The sequence below is a fragment of the Apteryx rowi genome, unplaced genomic scaffold (assembly GCF_003343035.1).
Source record: "Apteryx rowi isolate R43461 unplaced genomic scaffold, aptRow1 scaffold_445, whole genome shotgun sequence".
Lineage (NCBI taxonomy): Eukaryota > Metazoa > Chordata > Aves > Apterygiformes > Apterygidae > Apteryx > Apteryx rowi.
The window spans coordinates 681,292-701,574 of NW_020450700.1; the positions used below are offsets into that span (position 1 = coordinate 681,292).

Consider the following 20,283-nt stretch of genomic DNA (forward strand, 5'->3'; position numbering starts at 1 on the left):
GGACAGCGAAATATTATCTGCAGTTAAATATCAATATGAACTGTGAGAAACCACATTGATTTAAGTTATTCTAAGATACAGCTATAGGCACTGGTCTAAATAATCAAAGTAACAGTTTAAATGCTTCAGTATATTAAGCATTCTTTGTCTATAAACTAAGAAATACCAAGATGAATATTCTTAGGCAGAAACAGAAAGACTCCCACTGTAAACACTTCTCAGAAAGAAAACAGTACCTCTTTGTTCTGATCTACTCTCAAACATCATAAAATAAACACTTTCCAATCTGAATACAGAAATATACATGAGGAAACAAAATTGTCATTATATGTACCTTTTCAAATTTACACTTTAAATAACTTTCCATTCAATAAAGCCAGCATTTGTTGTGGAATCTGTCAAACAGTGTGCAAGCTGTCATCTTCAAAAAGCTTAATTTCAGGATTAAAAAAAATATATATGTATTTGGGAAGCTTAGATAAGAATGCTGATTGATAAAATCAGTATACTCAGCAGGGCTGCATTAAACAATTATTGAAAACCATAGTTTCTACTTAGGTGGAAGTATCTCCTGCCCTCCCCAAAATATCTTTCCTAAACTAGAAATATCTTTTCTAAAAAATCTTCTTTTATGATGTAAATCATTGCATGAATCGGTTCTGCTTTTAGGTTATATAACACATGAATCAGACAGAACAATGCTGGACAACAACTTTTTTTTTTTTTTTTTCATTTCTAAGCTTTCTGGAAGATATACTAGGTCTTCATTATAATTTATCTGCCTACACGTGCTTTCTGTCACATTCAAGGTAGGCGTTTACTGTTAGTTTGGATCACTGCTTTGGCTTAGGTTAAAAATCAGTGTCTAAAAACAAAGGTCCTGTTGCCCTGAAGTCAACTTAGGAGCACATTGTGTAATCAATAAAGGGAAATAAGCCTTAAAAGGACTGATTGAAATAGCAGGATATGATACTATTCCTTGGATCATTTCAGAGGAACATAGATGTTAAGTATTGTGGGCACTCAGGGAAATAACAGGTTCAACACAGTAGGCCACTGAGTACAAGCCACAAGAACTGAAAATGACGCATTAATGATTCCTTTCTAATTTATCTTTAAAACCTAAATTCTCATGATTTTGGCATGTTGTCAAGATTTTTTTCTACATGTAAACTAAAGAACAGTCGTGGAAAAGATCAAGGATCAGGTAAGTATCAATTCTAAATACAATACTGGGGATAGGAAAGAAAATACTCTTTTTATGATGCATTTTAGTTAATGGCATTCTATCAAGTACAGTATGGGCTTGGGATCTTTAGGTTTTGTTCATTAGTGGAGATCTCACTTAACTCCTTTTCAGGATGCAATGATTTGCTGTCAAGTTAACATTTCTGCTTATCAAAAAAGAGGCCAAGTTCCCCAACTAGTAAGATGTACTGCATGCCTTTTTTATTTTTCTAAATTTGTGACAGACTCACTCCATAGGGTTGTCACTTTTATAAAGCTAAGTGCATCCTTAAGTCTTTGCAGAACCACATCGTAATTAGGGTAACAAAAACACTGAACCCATGAGCACTTCTTGTGGGACAAAATGCCACAAGTTTCAATAGTTAGTAAGTTAAGAATTAGCAAGGCGTGCAAATCTTAAATACTGTGTTAGCAGCTATCTATTTCTAGGTGGGAAATTGTACAGGGAGAATTACTTAAGGATAACACACCCATCAATAACCTCTCAAAAATACAAACATTAACCATATTCATAAATACTTGTTACACAGCTTATACTCCTTTCACTTCTACTTTTTTTTCAAAACATTTTTGTCTTATGATCACAGAGACAGCTGCTTAGGAGCCTTGAGGAGTTCCATTTTTCTCCATGTTGCTATACAGATGGCAGCAATGGCTCCTATGCAGAAACTACCATGGAAAGGTGCCAGCATTTTTAGTGATGCCATACTATTACAGCCCTTTTGTTTCCCACTTCAGTTTACAGATGATTCAGAACAAAGATCAGACAGTAAAATCTTTAATTTAAGTTGTTACTCATTTGGCCTGAATTTGAATTTGTACATTTTTTGCTTTTTTAAAATCTCAAACCCAGTTTCCTTCCTTCTTTAAACTTAATGATCAGCTTGAACACAGAAGTCTTGGTTTTGTTGTTGTTCTGTAGTCATAAAAACTAAGGGAAGCAAAAGCCCCATTTTTTTCTCAGAAAAAAAGAATCATTAGCTTTATATGAAGTCTCAACACTATTGAAACGTAATGGCTTCACTGAATTTCATGAACTCATTACTACTGTGAACTTATAAACACCACTTTTCCATCTATAAAAGATAACCTTTGGGAAAACAAAGAAAGCTCATGATGAACGCCTGTCACAATGAGGCATGCAAATATCTCTGCAGCTGCGCTCCTGGTTAACCACTTTACAAAAATGTTTTTATGTAGGTGGTAAATGCAGACTCAAAACTGGGTCTGCTGAAGGCACCAAGCTCAGATTAACTTTCAGAAATTTGGTATTATTCACTTCTCCTTCAACAACAAATAATAATACACACAATAATAATAACAAATAATGTGTGTTTCAAATGAGGTCAGCCAGCTGCAAAACACTGTAATACGCAGTGCTGCTAATGTAATTCACATAATACAGTTTTGACTAAGCATATGCTTATCACAAAGGTCACTTTCTGCTTCTTCTGCAAATACCCAAACAAAAAAATTTATATATAAAAGTAAATTGTTTTACCAGGATCTTTTAAGAATCTAGCACCAGACAAGTATACAATTCTTCAGTTTCACACGTCTGAGCAACAGCACCCTCTTAAAGCATGGTGAAGACTTTTTCTTGGGCTTTATTTGTATTTTAAAATACTTGTGTTCAATGAAAGCTAAAACTAACAAGTTTAAAGACAAAAAGGATGAATACAGTCACATGCCAACTTGATTAAGAGGGTGGGAGTGGGGGGAGGCTATAAATTTCTGAAGCACTATAACTGGGTCCCATGAATAAGTCTGGCTGCTGTCATGCAAGTTGATTACTTGCATTTTTGCCCAAGAAAGGTGTTGGTACTAGAGATTAAAACTACATGTCTGAAATAGTATCATCTGTTGCTAAAAGTTTCCATTTAAGTATAGAAGTATATTCTTTGGAATCTTCATTATTAGCAATTTCTAACTTTTGCATTGCTTGCCTAATAAAGGACCCTGATCTTGCAAAAGGGATCCATTTTTGCATTATGTTCAGATGAAATTTTATTTAAAAAAGAAGATAAAAAACCATAGTTATTCCACCTGCTAAAAGTGGTCCACTGGTGAGCCTTTTTGTTTCCGTAAGTCAGGCATTTTCAACAAAGAAAAGGCAGTGTTGAAATTTACAATTGAAAAAAATCAAAGGGGTATTTGAAAAACAGACTATAATTAAACACATGCAAGGGTATCATTAAGGGCAGCATTACATAACATTTTTCTCATTTCATTAAGTTTGTAGACTTGTCACCTAAGGAAGTGAGGCACATGTCTGCTGGTTCTCTGCCCCATCCCAGCTCCTTCTCTTCCAATTTGGTTTTGAGCCAAATCTGACAGAATAAAGAGATTATCAATGGTATTAAATTGCTACGGACTGTGAAAAGTTAGTTCGGTAGAGACGAGTCCTGCACATTAGTGTCCCACTGAAGAAGAAAATACAAGGGCTCAGCACAATAAGTAAGCACACTTGTACTTCCAGAGAGCCTCTGCATATGCTGCTTCTTGCCCAGTCAATATTTGAGGGGCATAAAGTAGAGACAGAAATTTAAAATGAATGAACAGGCAGTGAAAAAGGAGACAGTGCAGGTGACGGCGAAGGTGGAATTTGGTTATGGTAGTGTGGGCTCAGGGGTGATAAAGAGCGGTGTTTGTGGATACAGGGCTCAAACTCTGTAAGAAGCCAAGCTTTTGTTAGTCCTGCTGCTCAGAAAACTTAGTTCTAATCTATTTTTTCTAGCTAGCAGCAGTGAAAATTGAGGATCTGGCATCACTATCGTATCAGCGACTCTAAAGCCATAGTTTCTAAGCAAGGGCTGCTGCCAATAAGCTCATCTTTTAACTTCTGCCCTGTATTCCCATCACCTCCTTCATGCCATCACTAATATTTGTGCAACTGTGCAGTGAGCTGGATCAAGATAGTGAAGCGCCCAGAATAAGGGTTGGGAATAAAAATGAAGAGGTTCAGCTGGCTAAAACGTTTTCTTTAACAGGTTTAATTCCTTAATCCAGCTCACCACACAGATACTAGTGACAGTACAATGATGCAGCAGGAACATCTGACTGCCCCATTTGGCTTACAGCAGCTTGAAACATACCCTTCATAAATATAAACTTTGTTTTTGCAACTTAGAAAATAAAGAAACTGATTATTTACTTACTTACTTCTGACATATCGTGTACCAGTAGGAGAGGAATACTAATTGTAGTAATGTCGTGCGTGCAACAAACTTTGAGAATATTTCTGAGTCCCATGATTGCAGGATCCCGAGCAGTTACGTTACCAGATCTTACATTATCATCCACACAGAGATGAAAAGCAACATGAATTTCAGAAAGATTTGAATGGCGGGTGATGTAGAATTCTCCTACAGAATAATATAAACCAAGAAGGCAAGATATCATGGTAGTGATCTATATCAAAATACAATTGTTATGCAACATAAGAATAGAGTCAGTAAGTATTAAGACTTCCAGTCATTGCAAGTAGACTATAATTCTCTGGTGTGTACCGTTCTCTTATCTAGTTAGACAAAAGGCAAATACAACTACACAATGAAGATCAGAGAAGATATATAAGGAGATAAAATTCAAAAACCAACTAATCTAAAAACTCTTGGAACATCACTGTTTTACATTTATCCTCCATGCAGTTCCTCACTTTGATGGGTTTCACTGGCATCACAGACACCTGGTATAACAAGGCATAATAGTGCCAGTGCAGGCGGATATGATCTATGTATGGTAGGAAACAGAGAAAAACAAAAACAGAGGAGGTGTAATACTCAAAACATGTAACGTAAGCAACAAACTGCAGACAGATGTGGGAGGCGGAAATACCAAAATGGATGGGTTAAAGTAAAGGATGCAAAAACTCTGTGGGAAAAGATAGTGGGTTATACAACAACTGAGATATGTACTAGAAGAAATAGGTATCAATGATCATTAGAATGAGAAGTAATTCATAGTAACATGAAGAGTTACTGAAATGCTTTCAAAAAGTTCATAAGAAATCTTGTCAGGAGACACTTTTACAATAAGTGTTTCGTAATCAAAGGTAAGGAAACAGCAAGGTGCAGCGAAATGTGGGTCTCTCCATCTTACCTTTCCACTGGAGATCAGCATCTCTATACTAGAACCAACAGAAAAGCAGGTATGCCATATCCCTACAGTTGTAGTCAACAGATCAATATCCTTCTTCAAACCTACTTTCACTGGCAATTTAAGTTAAGACACTACCTTCGCACTGGGATAGCTGAAGCACAGGTATGCACTCCTTTCTGCTGTCTGTTAAGGGGGCAGTAATCCCCAGCAATGACGATCTAAGAGTAGTAATATACAAGCCACTGCAGCAAAATTCACTGGATTTATCTATTAAGGACCCAAGTTGATTTGTAATTCACTTATGCTAACAAGATCTAACACAACCATGAAAGAAACCCCCATATTCAACCTCAAATTGCATTTATCTCCTCTCCCCCACTATTGGGCATTCATCTTCAAATCCCACAGAAACTTTCCTTACTAAAATGGCAATATAAACAAAAGATATTTCTTCTTTTAGAGGAACAGATTCTTACATTTTCTAAGTTAAATGCATTCTAAAATGCTTTACCGAACCAGAACAATGGCATATATATAGTTATGTTAAAAATATATATATATTTGCTACTATTTAAGTTTCACCTTCCTCCCAAGGTATTCAAATATCTTTTTTCCTCAAATTCTGAAAAGAAATTCTAGGCACAGGGAAGTTAACTGATTTGCCCCAGGTTACATGATGAGATGGTGGTAAAGCTGGGAATAGAAACCAGATGTCCTGATATCCAGCTCCCTGCCTTACCCACAAGAACATCCTTCTTCTCTGATTGAGGTCAACTCAGATTTAGTTTATAATTTATGTTCTGAATTTAGAACTAAAAATATGCATTTATAAAACAATTTGCCATAAAAAGAGGGGGAAAAAATGCATAAGAACTCACCCGGCAAAATATTTGACTGGTTTCGTTCAATATTCTTGCATTTATCTTCATTCCCACTATTTTTGTTTCCTATATATAAACATACAGTACAAATATTAAACATATCATGTATCAATTATGCTTTGGCATACAACTTTGATGTACTGTGATGATATGTGGTTTTAATTTTTACCATAAAGCTGGGGAAAACAAGGGAGGTACAAGCAGTATTTTAGTTTTCTTTGATTGACACTGAACTGAGTCCTATTTCAAATCATTAGCTTTCTAATTAAATCATCCCATGATACTTTTTCATTCAGACAAAAGAAAACACAATATACTCAAACATAACACTAAACTTTCCAAATTACCTCCATGGCTACATAATACTTTACTTAAAAAGCGATAGCAAGGTAACTATTTAAAATAAATTTGTTCCTACTATTACAGGGAAAATTACTAAGAAATTTACATAAAACCAGCATTATAAAAACAGTTTTCAGCATTTTTTTTTTCAAGACTACAGCGACAGGCAAGTTCCTAGGAAAACTTGTTTCTCTATGTACTGTTATGAATCTATTCATGTTACTGATGTATTTAAACCACAGAAGTAGGTCTTTGCAAGAAAAACAAAGTTTCATGATGTACAAATACTGCCTTAACAGCACGTGGTGAGAAAATTTCTCGGTTATTTGTATTTCTCGGCTATTTATATACAACAGCAAAGTATCTGGCCACTACTAAAAAATATTCACTTTTTAGTACTCATTTACAAGGAGGGGAAGAAGTTCTAACTCCTCTTCTGCACAAACTTTAAAGCTCTACGTTGAAAGAAAAAGAAGTCAAATCAGATTATGTCTGTATGTTGCTACAGACAAAGTTTAAACTGCAGAAGAGGGAAAGCATAACAGTTCTAAATATTTTCCATGCTGCAATAGTGTGATCAGAAACTCAAACAAACAATTCTCTGCAAACAGAGAATTTCATGCAGACTTGTCTGAGTTTATTTCAGTTTCCTTATCTATAAAATGGGATGTTCTAGCTTATAGATAAAATGAAATCAACTCGCCCATAACCATAAATATTCAGCTGACCACTATTCTATTTCAAGAAAAGTAATTTTGGTTGTCACTGACCATGATGTCTTTTCGACTTACTGCTACGCTGTGCTCTGGCCTTAAGTACAACCTTCTGGATAATTTCAAGCTGTTCTTGAATTCCAGGAAAATGGAAATCCGTGCATTCTTGGCAAACAGTTGCAAAATCTATGGAGAGAAGAAAAAAAAAACCCACCAAAATCCACATCATAAACTGTGCTTGGTAACATTACATAATTCTGTCCTATTGTCCAAACAAGGCTAGTTATAGTGGCAAAACAAACAAACCAATCAACCCTCTGCTGTATTCTCTTTTAAATCCTAAACAGTTTATGGCAGAGCTAGAACATTTTTTGAAGTGAATGGATTAGTTGGAAAGAAATCTTCAAACAGTGCTGTTAACCTTCAGATAAAACCATCTATACAGATCAAACAAACAAAAGTAACAGCAATAACATGTGCATTAACTTATTATGTTGTGCTTTAAAAATGATGTTGTCTGCTAATAACAGTCTTTCAATCTGAGATGTTTTATTAAAACATACATAGTAGATATTTTCAACAGCAACTACAGCATTTCCACTTGTTTTGCGAAATGAGAGGTATTCATTAAATGAATAAACAGCAGATCTAGAAAGCTGGAAATACAATTCTTTCCTTTCAGTTCTCAAAACACAGACCTGAAAGCTAAAGCTACCAGCTGGAAAAAGCTGCAAGTTCCTTCTCCTGATAAGGAAGTCTGATGTTAGATTTTGAAAAATTATACTAATAATTAGGATCTTATCATACTGTCTCTGTGACTGATGTTCTATTACCTCAACATCCAACCTTGTTTCCATGCAAGCCAATGGAAGCCAAAACAAGCCATTAGCAAGAAGCTGGACTACACTACACAATTGCTACTTACTTCCCATTTTGAGGTACCTGTTCTAATCCTCCTTAAAGTATTTAAATGTACTCCAATTGCCTATCTGAAGAGCACCACATACTCCTGTGAACAGGCTGCTACAGGAACAGGCGAGGTATAGAGAAAGTCTTAATATATTTTATCTTTCTAGATTAAGTCTCCATCGTAAAAATCTGCATGCAAAAAGCTTTATGAAATTCTGGTGTCCAAAACTGAGGAAAAAAGAAGCTCATATTCCAAAAGATTATGTCTTTCATGGTGTCTATATAAAAATAAGTGCAGAAAACATTTTATTTGAAGCAACAAATTTTTTTTGTTTGCTTGTATTTAAGTTATAATTAACCCTATTGTAGCTTATCATTTGTTTATAGTAGTGTGCTATACCTGCTCAAAATCTGAGTTATATAAGGAATTTGAAGGGCACTGTAAGAGACTGGCTGTGCCAGGCCATGTATAAATACAAAGTATATAAAAGAAACTATTCATCCAGCTTGGAAAAACAGTCTGAATGAAAGTAGAATGTTGCATGATCATGTATCAGAGTTCAATTTTCTGCTCAAGACTGTTTCCTAGAGACGTCTACAGGCTCCAAGTACTGTCAAGATCCAATTTCAAAAGCATCATCTTGGAAGAGATACAGACTGCCCAGAAAACATTATAGTCATGGTTCTCAGTCTTGCAAATACTCGCATTAATCCTGAACTTTGAGACAAATGGAACTCTTTTTGGATAACAGACTTAACCAAAAATGCATCAAGACTTTTGCAGGACACAATAGAACTAGCAAAACATACTAAACATTTTTGCTAGCTTCTTCAGGATAGAGCTAAACAAACAAAGTCAACCAAATAAGTTGCAGGACTTCGTAGTACTGGATCCCTATCTGTTCAGTGTTGGCTGAGCGACTGATGTTTCTCAAAACAGTGTAACACACTTGGATAAACTATGTGCTCACATGAAGCTTATTCATGTCAACTAGCTTTGCAAATTCACAGAGGTTTGAGGGATTTTCTAGACCATCACAAAATAGAGGCTACTAGGTTTGTAATTTTCTTTTTAAAATGGAAGCAGTAAAGAAAATTGCTTCTACACTTTTGGAACCCAGAAATTTTGAGTGCACAAGCCATTACTGCTCTATTTAAATAACAGCACCAAAGTATTATTTAACAGTCTGCTATTTAGCATTTTTGTCAGCTTCATGTACCTTTCAACCACTGAGCATGTCTATTTCTTAAATGGCCTTTTGGGAAGGAGAATTGGTTCTGAATAGTGTTCTTGCAACAAACAGCTCTAACACTGCAAGATGCAGACTCTCCTCTTCTCTCAAAGGTGTTTATTACTGCCCTCTGCCAAAAGCTCTCATTCTCACCACAAAACTGACAGAAGTGGCAGGGGGAGGGGGAAGTGCCCAAACTTCACTTGCTGCCTACAGTGGTTTGGGGACTTAGTACAACCAGACCTTCATTGGTGGTTTAAAGTAATACATGCAACTAGATCAAAGGAGCTGAGACATGGCACTGGTTCTGTTCTCCGACATTTTTACAAAGAAGGATGGGGCAGACAGCTGTGGAAGGCGCCCACAGTTAAGTTTCCCAAAATCCCTCTGGAAGTCAATGAAATCAAAGTTTGAGAATTACATTTTGGAGGTCATGATATATTTTCTCATTTCCCCTTATTTTCCCTCCTACTGTGGCTGTAAGATCTGTTTGGTGGCTGGTCTCATTTTGTGTTTAACAGTATTACTTAAACGTCTGTCTTATCTTGATGACCCTAGATTTAGTAAAATATATAACTGAGTAGGAGAAAATAATTTTAGAATTAAAGCAATCTGGAAACCATAAAGAGCACACATGCAACTGTAATTTTTACCTCTAGTCTTCCCTTTACAATCCTGTTTTTAGTGTATCAAAGTAGCTCATGCTACTTCCCCTCCCCACCCCTCAATTTTCAAGTTTTTTCAAGAGTAGGCAACTAAAACGCCTATTGTACATTTTTATGGAAGTAATGATGCTGGAGATTTTTAAAACACGTGACATTCTAATACATTTACTATTAATTTGAAATCTTAGCTTTGAGAACTGAATTTTGATCTTTGCAAATAGATTTCAGTATGCTAGTTTGACATTAGAGAGTTACAAGGCCCCACTGAAAGTCAGCTGGTCTAAGAGAGACAAATCAACATCACAGTGTCCACTCAAAACACTTTAGCACTTCTGAGTGCAAAAGTCAGGATAGAGATCAGGGAGATAACAGCATATCAGAGTTCAAGCTACTTAGCACAACTCTGTCACCTGTTCTATCCTTATCTCTTTTTGCATACCTCACCCTACTTTTGTTACCTTTTTGCAAACATGAGGGTCTTCAGTAAATTTTAATTTTACAGGGAATATTTTTTGTGAGAGAAGACAGTAAATGTTACGGAGCAATACTTGTGTTCACTGATATGACAAACCCCATTAGAGGGCTCACCTCTTTTGATGCCACTATACGAACTGATACGGTTATCAACTAATAAAACCAGACCACAAAGAGAAGTTGAATAGAGAGACATTGCAGTTTGAAGCCTGTGAAGTTTTACTCCACTTCGATGATTACGCTTATGTTTACAGAAGTCCAACATATCAGCTCTCAGTAATCTTAAATTATGCATGGTCTTCAACTGAGCTCCTGTATGGAAAGCAAATTCTAAGATCAGTGGAATATAAACGATTTTAATACATACAATAAGGCAGGAAACTCGGGATTGTTCCCTATAAGGGAAATAAAACTAATAATACTCAAAGAAAGTTCTTAACCATCTATGCAGTTTTATATTCATATAAGCAATTAACAAGATAGTGTGTGAAAATACTGCATTTTTACTCTGTCACAAAATGAGGCAGATCTATACCTGAAATGAGCATTTTCCCCCTATTATAAGGCAATGGAAGAAATACTAGTGCAGGCAAAATAAGAAGTCTCTACTGCATAAACACAGAGTAAATATTTCAAGCATTTGTTTTCCTGGTAATTTATCTTGGGAATTCAATTTAACTCCTACTTTTTCTTACCAAATTTATCAAAAGTTAAAATATAATTTTTTAATCACTGCATGTTTTGATGTTAGCATGCTTTTCTACACTAGTCACCTTGCTGAGTGGATAAAAATGTGCCTGTAGAATGTTTTCCATGGGGTATTTTTCAACTGGCTAAACACTGTTTGATACTGTACATATAGTACTGTACCTCTCTTACATATGTAAAAAACAAATAAAACAATTACAAAGTGTACACTATATGTAGACATTTTAATACTGTAAATAATACATAGCTGAGATCCATCATTTATTACTTACTATTTGGCATTTAGCTTAACTGTGATTAGCATTTGTTTTTATGTTTGGTTTTAGTATAGGTTTATTTACTTACCTAAGTGAATAGTAAAGCTTTCTTCTAACAGTCTTTGCTCTTCATAAATTCTTCCATTTCCTTCTACAGATTCTCTCAATTGACTGGGCTGAACCTTAATTTCATCACTAAAATAAAAAAGATTAGCATACACATTTCAGCAGTTTTCTCATTAAGACCAGGAACATTTTACAAAAGTGATCCAAAGTTTGCTTAATTAGTCTATGGAAGCCAAAAGGCTAAGCCTATCTGAATGAACTCCGTTAATCTGAGGTCTTGCACTTCTAGCATGCAACACTCCATCTGAACATGAGTAGGAATAGTAGACTCCACTTATATTACCAGTCTCCTTTGTAAAGCATTTTGAGATTGAGCAATAAACATCAGAATACCTTGTTATAATATAATGATAGGAAAATAGGAATAAGAGAAAAAAAATGAACTCTTCTCAGTCTATTTAGAACACCCAAAACCTTATTTATGAAGTTGCTAGATTTAAGATTTTTCCCCCAAAATGGGAAGCTAGAAAGGCCAAAATAAACTCTCTACAGTGTTAACAAACTAGCAGAAAAGATTTTAGATATCTATTCTGTTCTTTTTGTTTGCTACTAAGTGATACAGTAAGTAACATTTCTGTTATATGAAAGAACATGAAATTCCCTCAATTTTTTTCTGCATCACTGAAAAGTTTTTGTTTGTTTTTAAAGTGTCTGTAATTTTCTGTGTTTCATAAAGTTTCATAAATTGCTTGTAAGCAATTTCACTAACTGCAAATGCTTTGTGATCAGATAAAACTGACATACACCATTTAAAAAGTAAAACAAAACAACCCCCCCCCAAAAAAAAACTCCAAACCCAAACACCACCACACACCATGACCTACACCCACCAAAAAAAACCCAAAACCTCAAACCCCCCCAAAAACAAAGAAAACAAAACGGCCGAACAAACGGCCAAACAAACGGCTGAACAAACAGAACCTTCTTCTCTCTCTTCCCTCATGTTCCACATATTCTGCTTCCTTTTCCCCAAAGGAAAAACTGAAAGCATGAAATCCTTTATCACTTTCTCTTATGTTCCATGCCTGCATCCTCTCACCACTGGCATCCACTTTGTTCAAGGGTATCATGTTTCCCATAGATTCCTTCCCGCACCCACCTTAATGCTCTATTCAAATAGACTCTTCTCCTAATACAAGACATTAGAAAGCATCTGGTTTTACTTCCTAGTTTTCAAATAGCAGCAAAGGTAGTGGTTACTAAATTCTGATTTTCCTGGTATTTCCTCAGTTAGAACACTTTTCTTTAAACTGTCAGCACAAGTGGTCACACTAAAAAAAAAACCCAAGATTTTTAGTGCTTCAGTGACGTACACATAAAAAGGAAGCTTATTAACACAAAATTTATGATGACTGTTACAGTTTATTAAACTGCAATTACTCTGCAGAGCCTCCTTAACTGATAACAGAGAGCACTGTGAAATATAGGAGGAAAAAAAAACAAAACAAAAACAAAAACAGAAATCCTGAGGTGTGTGGATAAAATTTAGTGCATTAGTACAGTTTCTTGTACAGAAAGGGTATAATGTTATACAGAGGGCCCACAATGAAGAAATTTCTAGAAGTATATATTCAGTTATGATGGTTTATTTGCCTTTCATTCTCTACAAATGTTATCCTGTTTAAATAGCTATTCTTAAAGAAAGAGTATACAAAAGCAAGTCCTTTAAATTATTACAGATGGAAGTGAAGTTCACAGTAGAATTAAATACCTGATTGAGCTACTGTTGGGATTCTTTAGGTCTTGATGTAGTTTTATCACCCACTCCTGATATTCCTGCTTTTGGATAGCAGTAGACTGTTTTAATTCATTGGTCCATTTGTTCTCCAAATCCTAAAAAGCAGACAGTGATAAACTGAATGTTTTGGGGTTTGTTAAGACAGTTATTTGCATGATCTATTCTAGTACACTTAGTTTACCTGCTGAGATTCAAAATGCTGAGCTGCTAATGAATTTACATCTTGGTCTGTTAGTGATTTCCCTAGCTCCTGCATCACCTTATCCATTTCTGCTCCTTGTCTGAAAGAGAAGTCAATGAAGATTTGCAACAAGTAAACTGGCAGAAGAATACAAATTGTTGTTGATACAGTCACCCAGACGATGATCAATTGTATCAGTCAGTGCTCATCAGAGGCAAGAGGTGCAAAACTGAATACATAGCTGAAAGATACCTTTTGTGGTATTTTGTCCATCTGTTCGTTCTGAAATCAGGATCCACACGCTTGTCAGAGTGCGTTCTCAGAGACAGTCAAAAGAAGTTAATACAGTCTCTCCAGACACACTATTCTAGTGCTTTACTATTCTTATCATTAAAAGGAATTTTGCTAATATCTGGTCCAAATTTTCCTTGCTGAAGTTCAGTTACACTTTCTTGTCCTGTCTATTGTTCTGTCAGGACATGGAAAAAAGTAATCAACAGCTCCTCTTAGCAGAAGCAGCCCTTTACATGGAGTGGATTGGGGTAGGGGTCTAGAAGAGCCCTGCAAGTGGAGCATTAGTGACTTCAGTGGGGACTGTAAAACAGTGCAATAAGTGACCAGCATTTTATAATGGCTATTTAGTCAGACATTTAATACTACCAATGTTATGGATTTTTCATTATTTTACTCCTTTGAGGGGTTAATGAATTGATCCAGAAAAATAATTTAAAAGTCACTGGACACAAACATATCAAATTTTCAGTCCCAGTACATCAAGAATATTTTTCCTTTACTGAAAATCAGTTTCATACTAGTCCCTCAACCATCAAGTTAAGAGTTTACATATTTTCAATTTAAAATAGCTATTACATTTCTAAAAAGCATGTCCTGTAATTTTTTTTTGTTTAAGAATTTATTTTAGAGCCCATAAAAAGTACCAAATCAAACTCCTAGATACTAAAGCTTGTTAAAGAACACAGACAAAGATCGATAAAGGTTTTAACCCTGTCCCCAGCTAGATACCATAATGTAGATACAACAATTGTTTTGAAATGGTAGTTTTGTTCTGGACCTATTTAGTCCTTTGATTTTTTTTTCTCCAATGCAGATGATACAAACATGTAACCACCAGGAAGTGGGCCAAACACACTACTGTTTTTAGTAGATTAGCTTCCAACTGAAGCTATATTCAACAACAGAAGCTAGAACTGAAGGATTGCCCTGCTACTGTCAGTTTATCCAATATTTTGTCCCTCCTCAATCTTCTTAAGTTCCTGGCTTCTCTCCCTCTTTTGCATTCACCCTGTTCTCCAGCAAGGAATCACTTTAGCCTAGCACAGATTTAGGAAAGAATATCCACAAAAAAAATTAAAGTTGAAGGTCAGGGCTTCCAAATAGGCCTCTGTGTAAACAGAACAACACCTACAGCTCATCTGGGATAGCCTCAGCTGCCACCAATCGATGAAGATTCATGATTATGTCAAGTACATACAACAAATTTCACTGGAGTCAATACACAGCTACACTCAATTAGAACTCTATAAGATTACTGCTCTTAGTCCTAAGTGCTCTTTCTTCTACATGCATAGCTGAGACAAGAGTCCCATAAGCAGCAAGAATTTTATGCTATTACACATCACTGGCAATTTTTATCTCCAAGTCAGAGCTATGTAAAATTCGGTTTGGAAGAGCACTGGAAAGAAACTATAGAAGCAGATATCCACTGTAACTTGTGATTCGAAGCTCACATTGTAAGAGGAGTACTGCCACCTGGAACACTAAAACATACCACCTTAGGATATTCTGGCATCTCACAAGCATTCCAATGTTTGTAGCTGGTATCTATACATTTTTGTGTACATTCATCCTCCTTAATCTACTTAATTCCACTGAAAAGAAGCATTGCATGTGCTCCCCCATGTGGACAAAGCAGCCACCTGCAGCTTTTCAAGCTGGGGAACTCCAGATCCCATATAGACTTTCCCAAGTTCCTAATTTAACAGTTTCTGAATTGAAGCTGGTTCAAATCTTTTGCTTATCTTTCCATGTTGTGGAATTGCCAATTTTTCATTCATATTACATTATGCTAACGGTACAAGAGCTATGGCACACTGACTGTGTTTTTTAAATATCCTTAGCCATTTGTTATTACCATACCACTTATGTGGACAGAACACTGGAAATCAAACTTAATGTTACTCAGATGACCTTAGCTCTTATTATTTTTAGTGGCTTAGAAGAATACAAGATAGCTGACCCCAATAACACAGGCTACATGACTAATTTTAAAGAGAGAAACACAAAGTTAAAGCAGAGCTTATATTACCAAATAGAGTTGACATACATTGTCATATGAGCTGTATACACCCAGTGGTATGCACCTACATTTAAGACATTCAAGACATTAGAAAGACAATAAAAAGAAACATTAAAAGGCATTAAAAAAAATACCTTTCTCGCAGTTTTTTCAGTTCCACATCTCTTTCACTTATTAATTCTGAGATGCTAACAAAATAATTGTGTTCCAGGTTTAACAGTGTTTCAGAAGCTGGGGAATGTATCAGATCATGATAAACATCTGCAAAATCTTCATCCCAACTGGTTTCTTCAGGTTTTGCATATTCTAATGTTGTCTAAAAATTATAAGAGATTTTAAAGCATATGGTATGTCTAAGGACATATAATAAGAATCCCTAATAAAGGTAGGGCAAAACCAACTGGGCATTCACACTACTGCACATCTTTCAAGATGCATGAATTATGTTCTTCCTAATTTGAGCTCTTTGTATTCTGCTTTAGCTTTTATTATTTTCTCCTTTCCTTTCTTCCCACAGTCTTTTTCTTTCAAAGCAACCAGTAGCAGAAACATTACAGGTTTTGACTCCAGTGAGGAATTAACCATTTTCAGCCATTACCAAGTTGGAAAGAACAATTATTTTAACTTTTCCTATTTTTAAGTATTTAAGGTTCTGAAAAGAATTTCTCAACGATAACATTCCCAACTGATCAATTTTTAAAAAGGGCCCAAAACATCATCTGTGCAAGAAATAATATCTTGCTAAAAATGAGTGATAAACTCAGATGTCACTAAAATTTATTGAATACCACTGACTTAAGAAAAGCAATTTTTACTGAACCAAAAATGGCTCAAAGATGCCAGGTTTGCAAGCCCTTTTAAACTGAAACAATCCTTACTTCTGCAGTCGTTCTCACCTAATTCAGCTGAGGAATTGAGATAGTACTATTGAAGTGTAGGACAGAAATAACAATACATCATGTAAGCCTAACCCGTGCACTGAGGCAAGATTTTAAGTATGCCTGTATCATGCAAAAGTGTCTAACTTATTGGTAGAAATCTGTAGCAAAGAAAAGAAGGTAAACTCCTTCAATGGTTTGTCACATTCTCAACCCCACCCAATACAGTTTTTCTTTCCTGAAGGTTAACCTGATTTCATATTGTTCATGTTCAATAAGGCAAAAAATTCTTTGTCCATTCTCTTTATAACACGCATTTATGTTTTGGAATACTTAAGCTTCTGCAATATTCTTCTCTATTTCACAATAAGCAAAGCCAATTCCTTTAACCTTTTCCTCAAAGGCTAAAATTTCTGTCATTCTTTTTTCTCTCCACTAGGACTCCTCTAGTTCATTTACATTCTTAGAGCATTACATGCAAAACTGGACACATTACTCCAGCTAAAGCCTCATCAACACTAAATAATAGTTGCATAAACACAGAAGATGAGCTAAAAAGTTTGTTCCAACCACTCATTTTCTCCTTGGAGTCTTCACAGCTATTTTTTGGATTTGCTGAATAGCCAAAGCAAAGCAACTTCAGGCATATCTAAGTCTGCATCAAATCAAGTCAGTATATTGGGTTCAGTTGAAATATCCCTATGTTATTAAAGAACCGTATGGGAAAGTAGGAGCACCACTTTACCATCTTTTGCTTTGATTCTAATACACCATAACCCTTAGATCTATTTTTGTTTCACTATCACTAGCCAGTTACCTCTCTGTTTTGTATCTTTTGACTCCACTACTTCTTTTTTTTTTAAATCAATAACGAGATAAATTCAGTAAAAACTCAACTAAGAACATGTAGGATGAAGATTCAGTGATCACTTTTGGATTAAAAAAAAAAAAAGAAAAAAAAAGAAAGAACTGATCAGTAAAAGTGACTTTCAATGTAATTTCACATCGTCACAGATGTAATTACATCTGTGCATACACACATGCATACACACACACACTCATACAAAGCACAGCCTGAATATTAACTTTTCAGTCTTAATCTTACCTCTTTATAAGCTTTAGCCCAATTATCTGCCAACTGGTTTATATCTACTTTCCCCGATTTCACAGCTTCCAGAGCCATTTCAGCTTCTCTATCATAATCTTTTATAGTTTCCTCTTCTACGAACTTATTAAGCGATTGCTTCAGGTCTATCTTAACAAGAAGAGAATGTTCCATCAACAAAACAATTTCAATAGAAATATCAATAACCATCTAGCAAACGTAGAAAGTTTTTCTGAAAGCCTTTTACTTGGGCATCTCTCTTGCTAGTACTAACAGTCTTTTTCACTAATGTTCTGCTGTTTAAAAAAAAAAAAAAAAAAATGGAGACAGTTCCCGTAAATAACTTTTGGTTTCTTGAAACATGTTATAAGACATTTTATACATATATATATATATATATACATACACATACACACACATATATATGCATACATATGACACTATTTTACAAAATCAATTCTTACCATTTTCTACAATGCATGGTAGATTGTGCAGAAGCATTAGACGTCCATGCAGGTGACTAATGTTCTCTTGCACAGGGAATTTGAGAGGCACTGTAAGCACTAAATGTTGATTTCCAGCACTGAATTTGTATACAAAATCTCTCTCCCTAGCGCAGGCCTTTCCTTTGTTAGGCTTCATCTTCTTGAGATTATTTCCTGCACTAGCAACAAAAACATGTAAAAAATGCTTTAAAAAAAAGGCTTTGTTAACTTGTTCTGGCAAGAAAACATAAGAACCAAGTTTTTCATAAATATGCATCTAAATTTTGATTTCCAAGTCCATAGGTAGGAGCTGAAGTATGAATACCAGTTACCAAAAGTGCTTCCAAAAACCAAGAGTGCTTCCAAACTCTAATTGAGTGTATCAATATGTGAATTTAGATAGTTATTCTTACAAATTGCAGTTATAAGCCTCCTGACTTAAATGCAGGACCAGAACAGAAGGAATCACCATAAATAACCTTCTTTAACTGAGACCCTGTACCTGTTGATATGCATGTCTCAAAATCTGAAATCCTTGTAGGGTGCATTAGGACTCTCCTTTGCCCAGGATTAGAATTAGGATTCCTCCTTTGCCCAGGAACGCACTTTTAAAACAGGGAGGAGATCTGGGGGGAGGGGAAGGTAGTGATCATTTTTTGTATAAGATTTTGTAATTTTGTGACTTGCTTTAGGATGATTTTTTGTTACTTTTAAAATATCCAATTAAAAACAAGCAAAAGGAAAAGCAAAATAACTCTCTATAGCCTAAATTCATGCTATGGGAGCACACACCTATATCAGGAATTCTTCTCTCCACTAGGACTCCTCCAGCTCATTTACATTCTTTTTTGAGCATTATATGCAAAACTGGACACATTACTCCAGCTGAAACCTCTCCCATGCTAAAATCCACTGTCCAAAGAGATGAAAACCAGAAAATGAAAGAAGAAAGTTTACTTTCCACAGCCAAACTCATGGGACCAGTTTATAGGGTTTTTATTTTGAACATACCTACATTCTGGAAAAAGACTAACCGACTAACAACAACAAAGAATACTCAAGGAAATCAAAGCTAAACCGAGGCCATTCCATGCCCTGTCACAGAGAGGAACTCAATTTGAATAGCTGATGAACATCTTTGCACTACTTCCCGGCAAAACTTAGGTTTAACGAGGAAGAAAAAGGATGGTACAAGGCGACAACCCCCCTCTCTGATCCCAGTGCAACTGGGTACCCAGCCTGTCCCTGAGAAAGGGACAAATTCCCTCTACAACAACAGCGCTGGCGCCCTGAAGTCCACCACAGGCTCTCGGGTGCCAGATTCGGCGGCCCTCGCTAAGAGAACCAGCACCAGCTCTCGTTACTGGAAAGCAGAGGCAAGGCTGCTGATGGGAAGCGCTGGGAGAAGACTCTGCTCGCGCTCCCTCCCCTCCCTCGCGGAAGGCCCCGAAACCCCACGGCAAACAACCCCCCTGTGCTACGGGTCACTAAACCGTGGAATTTCAGGCCGAGAGGGAGGCCCGACACCTAAGGATGTCGCCAGGCCTCTGCGCGGCGGCGCCAGGACTCGGGGACTCACCTAGGCGGGGCCGTGCTGCCGCCCGGGGCCAGGCGGCGCTCAGCGGCCGTTGGCGGCGGCCCGTCGCAGGTCAAGGATGGGAGCCACTTCCCCCGCCGCGAAGGGCGGGGGCGGAGCCCCCTTCCCTCTTGGCTCACCTGAGTCCCGAGGGGAAAGGCCGGCGGGGGAGCGGAGGCTTCTGGCCGGCCGGCGCGGGGGCGTGGCCCCCGTCCGCCGAGCCGCTAGAGGAAGGAGGCGACGCCGGCCTGCTCCCGCCCTCCTGACGAACCTGCGCGTCCGCAGGCGCAGATTCGGCCGCGAGGAGCCCGCCGCCGCCGCTTTTTTCTCCCAGTCGCCCGCTTTGT

The 20,283-nt window shown here is 36.7% G+C and overlaps 1 protein-coding gene across 24 annotated transcripts in view; it reads right to left on the minus strand.

The window, feature by feature from the left end:
- The window catches only part of CUNH12orf4 (chromosome unknown C12orf4 homolog), a 37,665-nt gene extending 17,500 nt beyond the window's left edge, over nt 1-20,165 (minus strand). For 7 of the 24 annotated variants that reach the window (XM_026076978.1, XM_026076977.1, XM_026076979.1 and 4 more), the window contains exons 1-12: nt 20,077-20,165; nt 18,340-18,539; nt 17,876-18,021; nt 16,027-16,208; nt 13,576-13,675; nt 13,368-13,489; nt 11,619-11,725; nt 10,680-10,877; nt 7,343-7,471; nt 6,228-6,296; nt 4,411-4,613; nt 3,500-3,578 (exon numbers count right to left, since the gene is read on the minus strand). In XM_026076978.1, coding sequence (XP_025932763.1) covers nt 3,500-3,578; nt 4,411-4,613; nt 6,228-6,296; nt 7,343-7,471; nt 10,680-10,877; nt 11,619-11,725; nt 13,368-13,489; nt 13,576-13,675; nt 16,027-16,208; nt 17,876-18,021; nt 18,340-18,517 — 1,513 coding nt within the window. In that variant the 5' untranslated portion in view covers nt 18,518-18,539; nt 20,077-20,165. Of the gene's footprint in view, nt 1-3,499; nt 3,579-4,406; nt 4,614-6,227; nt 6,297-7,342; nt 7,472-10,679; nt 10,878-11,618; nt 11,726-13,367; nt 13,490-13,575; nt 13,676-16,026; nt 16,209-17,875; nt 18,026-18,339; nt 18,540-18,862; nt 18,953-19,939 lie in introns of those variants that run through there. The other 17 variants (XM_026076976.1, XM_026076985.1, XM_026076988.1 and 14 more) reach the window with 11 other exon arrangements.
- Between the last annotated feature and the right edge of the window lie 118 nt (nt 20,166-20,283).